This window comes from Vespula pensylvanica, chromosome 10, assembly GCF_014466175.1.
Source record: "Vespula pensylvanica isolate Volc-1 chromosome 10, ASM1446617v1, whole genome shotgun sequence".
Classification (NCBI taxonomy): Eukaryota; Metazoa; Arthropoda; class Insecta; order Hymenoptera; family Vespidae; genus Vespula; species Vespula pensylvanica.
The window spans coordinates 1037294-1047051 of record NC_057694.1 but is presented as its reverse complement, the minus strand read 5'-3'; the positions used below and the strand labels follow the sequence as shown (position 1 = coordinate 1047051).

Here is a 9758-nt window from a genome sequence, read left to right as displayed (position 1 = left end):
CTTTCTCTTTCTCTGTTTCTCTCTCTCTCTCTCTCTCTCTCTCTCTCTCTCTCTTTCTGTTTCTCACTAGTTCGCTCACTCCGTCGTTTCTCCTTCCATCGCGTCGACTACTTCTTTTTCTCTTTTTCGCGATCTTCTTGGGGTAGGTCACGGCGAAACTGCTCGGAAGGGAGACAGGAAAAGAAAGAGTGGGAGAACAAGCGAGAGAGAGAGAGAGAGAGAGACAGAAAGAAAGAGAAAGAAAGAAGAGAAGGAGAGAGAGAGAGAGAGAGAGACGAAGAAAGAAGAGAAAAATAAGAAGAAAGAGAGCTGTAGCCGGCGGGGCTGCCACGTATCTGCGTGCCGTTCCGCTCGGAGCCGAGAGCCGAGCCTCTTTCCTTTACTTTCTTCGTCCTTTCCTTCCCTTTTCTTCTTTAATTCGAATTGCGTTTAGCTCTTAGTTTTTCTCTCTCTCTTTTCCTCTTTCTCTCTCGCTATTCGACGAGATCGGCCAACTTCGATCGCCACTTGGTATATTCGAATTTCTTATTGGTCGGGTTAAAAGAAAATTTCAATTTGTAATTATCGAGTGACACTATTCTCGTTGATCGTTCGTTCAAACGTTATTTCATAAACGTAAATGGGGAACGAGGAAGAGAGAGAGAGAGAGAGAGAGAGAGAGAGAGAGAGAGAGAGAGAGAGAGAGAGAGAGAGAGAGACAGTTATTGGGGGATGATTGAAAATTCGTTAGATTTATTCGCAGAAAGTTCTCTCGTGATACAATCGAATTGTGCTCTTCATTGTGTTGCTTCATTATCGCTAGAAAAAGAAACTTCTCTCTTTCTTTCTCTCTTTCTCTTTCTACTTCTCTGTATCTTTCTCTCTGTCTATCTCTCTTTCACTTTTGTCGATCGGAGTATTATTCGATCATTACCACCTTCGAATTCGAGCTACAGTAGGAACGATCGAATTATATTCGATTAACTCGTGTCGGTAAAAGCTAGCACAGGGAAAGGCCACAAAGGTTGTCTTATCGTTGGCTATCATGCGATCTGAAAATCACAGAAAATTACAGAAAAGCCGCGAAGACGGGCCGAGCGATTCGCCGGGATGGAAGCAAGCAAGTTGCTCTTGAGACGTCGTAATTTTATCTTCGTTTGTTGTAACGGCCACGAGGCACGGAACTCCTACTTATTCTTCTTTCATATCTCTATCTCATTCTCTTATTCTTCTTATTCTAATTTCTTATTCTTTTTCTTATTTTATTTCCCATCGGTTGTTCAATCCCTTTCGCGGCGGCACTTTCATCTTTTTTTTTTCTCTTTTTTTGTCTTGTGGTTCGAAATGAAGAGGACCTTCTCCCCCCTCCCCCATTCCCCTTTGCGTCATTGAAAAAAGGGTTACTCGGTTTCGAATAGAGAGAAAGAGAGAAGGAAAATCGTGAAACAATGACACGCGTGCGAGAACCGTTATTTAAATAGTAAGAAGGAACGAACTTCGGGGTTGAGTGAAAAAAAAAACCCCTTTTCTTTCGGGGTGCTTCGAACATACGTGAGAAAGAAAGTAACGCTTGAGCATAATTCCTTTTCTAAGACGCACAAGAGTCGTTTACAGAGGAAACTTTACTTACGTTAAGTACTGATTTTATCAGTAATATTACTGATAATAAATACATATATCTACAACAATATATATATGTGTGTGATAATAATAATTGATTTTTAACGATTGAAAACATCGATCAGCGTTATTTAATAATATAGAAAGAAAGAAAAGAAAAAACTTTTACAAAATAATACAATTAAGTATGTACGTTTCTTTGAAGACAAAAAGTAATCGAGATTCTGTTTTGCTTTATCTTTTTTTTTCTTTACCTTCCTCCCTCCCTCCCCCCTACTCCTTTTACCTCCTGCCTCCTCTTCTCACCTTCTCCTTTTCTTTTCTCTTTTTTCTTTTTTTTTTCTCTCCTCTCTTCGTGAACGTTCCGGTTTTTCTCTCGCAGCTGTCACCGATCCGAGATCGGAGGAGGGCCCGAAATCGATGAAGACTGTATTGGTAGTCACGGTAGTTACCGGCGAACCGGTTTCTGGGAAGGGTTAAAAGAGGAGCTTAGAGCAAAAAATTCATTTGAATCATCGGGTATGTGAACGAGGCGTCGAAGTAATTGGATTTTAATTTTTGGCAGTAGCGCGCGAGCGGAAGGAAACGATCTCATAAGGGCGTTTGTCTCTTTCATGAGAACGAAACTGTCGAGTGTTTGCTTTGGAGTAATCTTTTCACACCCCACTAACTCTTTCTTTCTCAGTCTAACACTCTCACATAACGTTCAGTCATTCTCTCCCTCTCTCTCTCTCTCTCTCTCTCTCTCTCTCTTTCTCTCTCTCTCTTTCATTCTATCTTTCTCATTCTCTCTTAGGATCTGATCCAATGAATTTTTGAAGCATCGTTCTTTTCCAGAACTTCCGTCGGCGTCGCCGTCTGAGCATCGTCTGCCCACACGAAAGGTGGGAGAGGACGTCTTCTTGAAAGATTAGTGGTGCGTGAGGAGGGTGCGAAATATTATGTCGCGTCCGTTCGTTTGATGTCCAAGGGGTCAGGGCTTGTACGCGCGTGGACGACAAAGCCGATTATAGATGGTCCACTTTTCCCCCGAAAACCCCGAATCTTTAAACGTGTGGGCCAAAGGCTTAAGGACGTCGTAGTCAAGGTTCTCGCATGAGAGCCGACGAACCGACATGCTCTCTCTCTCTTTCTCTCTCTCTCTCTTTCTCTCTCTCTCTCTCTCACTATCTCTTTCTTTCTCTTTCGTTCAGCCAAAAAAGTTCACGTTTTTCCAGCGAGTCTTTGGCCTCCGTTTACGATGCGAGTGACGCGTCCTACCACTCGAGGAGCACAAAGGAGTCCAAATCTTTTAATTAAATCCCTCGGAAACGCGAAAACTTCGCCATCGTGCCGACCGTTTTCGCGATTTTCTTGCAAGTTTTCGTTCAGCGTGCGCCGTGTACTATGTGCTAGGTGGGCTTTTAAGGTGCCGAAAGAAAGAGAGAGAGAAAGAGAGAGAGAGATGGAAGGCGAGCTTTAGGGGGTAGAAAGAAAGAGAGAGAGAGAGAGGAAGAAAACCGAGACCACCGGCATTTACCCTACCTACCCTTCCCCACCTACTTCTCCAACCCATCCCTTTGAAAAATAAAAGAAGCCGCAAAAACAAAAGACCGAGCGGCTACTTAACGAAACAAATTGTTGCTTCGTAGCGCGGACGAGAATTTAAAAGTTTTCCAACCGTTACCGTGGCACTCCTCCTACTTTTCACTTCCTACCTACAATGTAGTACCTACTTCCACCTTTTCTTCTTCGTTCCTCTTTCCTTTTTTCTTTTTCTTCTTCGCGCGCGTTCTTTTCTCTCTCTCTCTCTTTCTCCTTTCTTTTTTCTCTCTCTTTCTTATAGTTTTTTATTTTTGTTTCTTCTTTTTCGTTTCTTTTTTTCCCTTTATTCTACTCCCCATTCCACATTACCCCCCTCCTCTCTCGTCATAGGGAAAAGCCCCTTTACTTCCCATTAACCGACCCACCCCATTATTTCCGAGCATCGCAGTGATGCTCCGACGCGATTCAAGGCTCGTTAATGTCGCCTTATTTCTTTATTCTCGACTTTCCTTGCGACTTCTCGATCGAAGACGCTGGCAATAATGTATTATCAACATCGGCACCTTCTACTTACTTTTCTACTGGCTTTATTTTATATTTCACGGATCGCTAAGTCGGCGATATGAAATATCTCAGATCGAACGAATCGTTTGTTTCCTAATTCATTTATAAAACTAACACGTAAATAGGGATACGTAATGATATCGAAAAGTGATGAAGCATACAAATACATCGATATAACATGCGAGCTACGATGATAGGTCTGTTGTTTATGAAAAATCTAGCAATAAGAAAATAATAATTATTTGTTTGTATACGAACACGATGTGCAAAACAAACGAGCAAGCTCAAAAAGATAGGGAGGTGGCGGAGGTTGGTGTGATAGAGGGCATAAAATAAAACTGGACGAAATCGTCCAATTGGATCTTGGATCCAATAACGTGCAAGAACGAACGCTTCTACATGTACGTACGTGTGAAATGTGAGTTTGCGCGCGAATGTATGTGTGTGTGATTTGCGGAAGAAAAAAATGGATCGACGTTTAATCGATGATATGATAAATCGAAAATAAGAAAATGCGATGTTCCGAAAGAAAAAAAAAAAGGAAAAGCGATAAAAATGAATGTATGTACGTGTTATGTACGTATGAGGGACTCGAAGAAGAATTATTTAAAGGGGTTTCGTGAACAGGCTGAGTGTTCAACTCACTCGCTGCAGGGTGGACCAGCATTCCTCGAGGGTGCGTTCGCTGATGTTGCCCATTCCTCCGCCTCCGCCAGCACCTCCTGCACCACCAAGCCCCGCCGCAGAGGCACGAGACTATCGGGCAAGACAGGAGGCTCGTATTAGTCCGGTTCCAATTCTTCATCCATTATTACCATTCTCTTAGAGTAAATCTCGAAGACAAGCTTTATATGTAGCTTGTGTTTTTTTTTACGATTAACACTTGTCTACGACTAGAAAGATCAACGATACCTACCGACGAATACAATTTTCTAAATCTATTCTATTTATTACGTTTCTCGTAGAAACGATGTCGACATTTATATACATATATATGTTATATATATATATATTATATATTATATATGTATTATATATATATATATGAGTTAATATTAGAAAATTGTGAAGATTGTTAAAATAAAATTCATAAGAAAAAAGAAGAGAACAAATAAGGAAAAAAAAAAAAAGAAAATTCATAATGGAACTGAAACTCCTCCTCCTCATCCTCGTGATCGTCGTCGTCGTCGTCGTCGTCGTCGTCGTCGTCGTCGTCGTCGTCGTCGTCGTCGTCGTCGTCGACGTCGTCGTCGTCGACGTCGTGACGGAGAAGTGTATCGGTGTAGCATCGTGCCAGCGGAGAAACGCAGTACGATATTTTCTTGGGAACATCTTCTCGGCGTACCGTATGACGTATGCGTATGGTATTATCTGTGTTGCGCGGGTCAAGAACCCCGAGAGACGGCGTATCTGCATCCCCGCGTTGGTGTGCGTGGGCCGCGTTCGCATTTGCGGCATCGCGGCTTTCTATGTACGCGTGCACGAGAGCTCGAACGCCCGCGCCCGCTCTCCCTCGTGGAGAGCACGTGTGTAAGTACATACATACGTAGTAAGACACATACATAGACAGATTCATCCATACGTGTACATTACCGTGCGTGTTACCACGCGTAGCTTCGTTTGCGTTACATGTACACGTTGCATTCGTCTGCGTGCTCAGCTTTACGCGATATTGTACTTCAGCTTATTCCGGTGTATGTGTATGTATGTGTGTGTATGTGTATGCGTGTGCATGTCGGCCGCAGCATAAGTGTATCTCTTGGTACAGTCGCGGTTTTTAACTGTCGTCAAAATTGCCAACGTCGTCGTCTGGCTCGATTTACGAGACGAGATAATTGTTTACGAAACGGATCTCTTTTGTATTCGTTCTTTCGTTTCTTCGGTCAGGTATATACGATTAGAAGAAAAATGTATAGAATTTTTTGGAAAAAGGAAATAAAAATATAGTAAGTTTCTCGTATGGATGTTATAGACTCGGTTAGTTTGGAAGTACGAGAAAAGTAAAAAAGAGAGACATCGATTTGGTCACGACACGCGAGCGTCAGAGAGAGAGTCTGTAACGAGATCTTAACGGTCTCAACACCGAGAAGTTAACGCGTCGGCCACGATCCGAGCAAATATTTTTCTTCGGTCAGTCCGTGTGGAGAAACTGCTTGAAAGTATTGTCCGACGTCGGTCTGCCTGAGTGAACGACCTTATTTATCGATGCGTTATGTATTTTTATCGCGGTCGCTTCGTCCCAGTTATTTATCTCTACTCTCGGTGAGTATGGTCGAGGGAGGCTGACGAGATAGAGCGAATGAAAGAAAAAAAAACGACGAAAAAACAAAAAAATCAAAAAAAATTCGTAGGAAAGAAAATAAGAAAGAGAATGCGGCATCGTAAATAAGACGAAGAAAAAGAAGAAGAAGAAAAATAATAATAATAATAATAATAATAATAATAATAATAATAATAATAATAATAATAATATTAACAATAAAACGAAAGAAAAAAGGGAACGAAAAAAGGGAGACGTATAAAATTGCGGCCATTCGCGGAAAGATATACGAGCTTACGTATGTAAATTCTTAACTGTGAAATATATGCTTTGTTTCCTCACCTGTAACTCGTTGACGAGCTTCTCCGTGAGTGTAGCGTCGTGGGAGTCTTGGCTAGTCGCGCCAGGACTAAGCATCGAATTCTGCGAATTTTGTTGTTGACTACCCGACATGTTCATACCGGTTAACGCACCGTTTTGTCCGATTGTACCGGCCATATTAAGTGCCTGCTGTTGTAAATTTTGCGTCAAGTTTTGCGCCTGTTGTTGAAGATTTTGCGTGAGATTCTGTGCCTGCTGCTGCAACGCCTGTTGTTGACTGAGGCTGAGGTTTTGCGTTAGATTTTGCGCCTGCTGTTGTAACGTCTGGGAAAGATTTTGCGCCTGACTTTGAATATTCTGCAAGCTTTGATTGGTTTGACTTAGGTTCTGCGGTTGATTCAGCAGCTGTTGTTGTTGAGGCGACAGATTGGGCGTCAAACTTTGCGCCAGATTGTGCTGCAACGTTTGACCGAGATTCTGTTGCATGTTTTGAGTGAGGGCCTGCGTTAATGCTTGTCCTAGGTTTTGGCTTAGAGCTTGAGCAGCTTGAACGCCCAGCGATGGGCTTGACGTTTGAGACATACTCTGTTGGGCCTGTGCCGCCAACGTGTGGAGACTTTGGGCCATGCTCGAGGCGATGGCACCTTGGTGATCCGCGTGTGGCGACGGTGTAGTGGGTGCTGGGGAAGATTGATGTTGCGCACCCTGAGAGGCCTGCTGATTCATCGACATCGCATGTTGTTGCTGTTGTTGTTGCTGCTGCTGCAATTGTTGTTGCGGACTCGTCGTTTGACCTAGGCCAGAATTGGTGTTCTGTTGTACCTGCGATACCGCCGCTTGCTGCTGCTGTTGTTGTTGTTGTTGCTGGCCGAGGGGACTGTGCATCTGCGAAACCTGCTGATGCTGTTGCTGTTGCGTAGAATTCGATATCGGGCTATGCTGTATCCCCGGCGAATGCTGAGGCGGGCCTCGTTGCGGCTGCTGCCAATAATCAGACATCTTGAAGACGTGCTGTCGCAGAGCGTGCAAGTTGGCGGCCGCCGCTGTGACGGCCGAGGCTTGGACTTCCATGGATTCGTGGTCGTTCTCGAGATCGGGTTCTGGCGAACTGCAAGGATCCTCGTCCTCCTCCTCGTCCTCTCTTTCTGTAATATCCTCGTCTTCCTCGTCCTGTATCCTTGCGGCTCTATCTTGCTCGGTCGATGTCGGTAGTCCTCCAGCAACACCAGCAACACCACCACCTCCGCCTGCGCCTCCTCCAGCGTCGCCTCCACCTCCAGCGTTTCCTCCGCCTCCACCGCCAACACTTCCGCCTCCCCCTCCTCCTCCTCCTCCTCCGCCAGCACCACCTATCCCACCCCCCGAATCGCCAGGGTGGAGATGATTCCCCGGGTGGTGTTGATGATGATGATGGTGGTGGTGGTGGTGATGTTGTTGAGGCTGCTGTTGAAGGAGAGGATGGTGGGGACGGTTGTCTTGGTTTTGAGTTTGTTGCTGCTGCTGTTGTTGTTGCTGCTGCTGCTGCTGTTGTTGCTGCTGCTGCGGCGGTGGCGGTTGTTGTTGCTGCTGCTGCGGATGTTGCTGCGGCTGCTGTTGTTGCGACTGCGGCTGTTGTTGTGCCTGCTGATGGTGATGGTGCTGCTGTTGCTGCTGATGCTGGTGGTGATGTTGTTGCTGCTGCTGCTGGTGGTCCAAGCCAAATTCCGATTGGGCTTGTGTCTGGGCGCGTAGGTCCAGGGCCGCCGTCGCGTCCGAAATCTTGAGGCCTTCGCGAGAAGCCCGGGCTACCCCCTTCCGGCGCAGCTTGCCCGCTTTTTCGCACCCCTCGAGGTAAGCAGCTCGACGGCCGGCACTCCTCCGCGCTGGGCGCCGTTCCTTGCCTCGCTCGCGGCTCGCTCGAGGCTAGCTCGCTCGCTCGCTCGCAATCGCTTCGCCTCCTCCTCCTCCTCCTCCTTCAGCCCAGGATCGTCCTCGTACGAACGATAACGATCCTTGGCTTTTCGGGCTTCGACGTGGGCGGCGGGCAACGTCAGTTACTCGCCACCTGCTGCAACTTCCCGAGCCCGTTAGTGGCCGCTGCTGCGCTCATGTAACCGCTCCGCTCTTTCCCTCGACTTCCCTTCTTCTTCCTCTTCTTCTATTTCCTCTTCTTATTCCGATGGCGATCGTTTGGCCCGAGCGGTTCTTACTCGCGATTACCTCGATTCCGACTTTACGATCTTGCTCTCTGTTTCTCTTCGTCTTCTTCTTCTTCTTCTTTTTCTTCCGCTTATTCTCGATTCTCTCGTAGCCGTGATACGAATTTGTACGAGTCACCTCGCGGATTTGGTCCGATTCGCCGATACGTAGTATGTAAGTAGATATTATACCTTTGCTTTCTCTTAGACAGATGCCCGTCTGTCGGTTCGCTCGATCTCTCTTCTTTATTCTCCCTTTTATTATTTTTCTTTTTGTCCGTTTAACGTTGTCGTGGGTAGGAGGGTGTCACGTGTTCGTGTGATTCTTGTTAACTGACTGTGTGTTTATGTTGTGTGTCTATGTGCTACCTGTATTTCTCTTTTTTTTTTCTCTTTAACTTCTGCTTTGATGCGCGCGCGATTGGATGCACTCCGTGTTAAGGAGAACAGCCTAGTTTTTCTTTTGTCTATCTAACTTAAAGTCTAGCGTACACTTAAGTTCAGGTTAAAATTCAGGATTGCCCAGCCCGGACGGTGTAAGCGAGGAAGGATAGTCCACGCTGTTACGCGATCAGGATTCGGTCGAAGGTTTCACCGCTTTTAAATCTTTAGAGCGGGGTGTAAGAAATCGCACTGATAGATAAAGTCACTGCTCGTCCCGTTTTGCCCTGAGTATTAGCCCCGTTGAATGTTTGATGTGCGTGTGTGTGCGTGTACAATTTTTCGTGTGAGTCTTTTTTTTTGTTGTAACCGGGACGAGAGGGAAGCTTTGTCCTCTTTGGATTTCCGTCACTCCGTTTTTCTGTGCGTTTTCTCTGAGTGCACTTTCTTCAGATTCTTCTTCTTTCTTCTTCTCCTCTCTCTCTCTCTCTCTCTCTCTCTCTCTCTATCTCTCTCTCTCTTTCTTTATTTAAAAGCGCTTTCCGCCGCTTTTCGGTAGTCGGTGGTGCGGTCGAAACTTTCGAGCCTCTTCCTCTTTTGCCACTTTGGCTCGCGCGCGTCGACGACTCCTCCTCGAAATGCGACTCTAGCGTTTCTCTTTAACTCTTTAAAAGGAATTCTATTTCGATAATCGATTAACCGCTCGTCGTTACCGATATCGTCGATGGTAGTTGTGGTTGCTTCTTATTATCGTTTAGGTTTAATTAATATTGCACTTAGGTACACTCGTTTTTTGAACACACTGAAATATATATGTATGCGGCGCGGGGTTTTACATTGGAGCTTCTTGCCGATCTTTCTTTCCACGTTCTTTCTTCCGTGATCTTCTCTCCTCTCTCTCTCTCTCTCTCTCTCTCTCTCTCTCTCTCTCT

General features: G+C 45.4%; 1 protein-coding gene across 11 annotated transcripts in view; it reads right to left on the bottom strand.

Annotated features, from left to right (window-relative positions):
* Nucleotides 1-8168, bottom strand: part of LOC122632247 (zinc finger protein rotund) — an 83654-nt gene extending 75486 nt beyond the window's left edge. For 4 of the 11 annotated variants that reach the window (XM_043818844.1, XM_043818836.1, XM_043818837.1 and 1 more), the window contains exons 1-2: nt 6290-7566; nt 4333-4443 (exon numbers count right to left, since the gene is read on the bottom strand). In XM_043818844.1, coding sequence (XP_043674779.1) covers nt 4333-4443; nt 6290-7339 — 1161 coding nt within the window. In that variant the 5' untranslated portion in view covers nt 7340-7566. Of the gene's footprint in view, nt 1-4332; nt 4444-6289 lie in introns of all 11 variants that reach the window. The other 7 variants (XM_043818835.1, XM_043818845.1, XM_043818842.1 and 4 more) reach the window with 4 other exon arrangements.
* Between the last annotated feature and the right edge of the window lie 1590 nt (nt 8169-9758).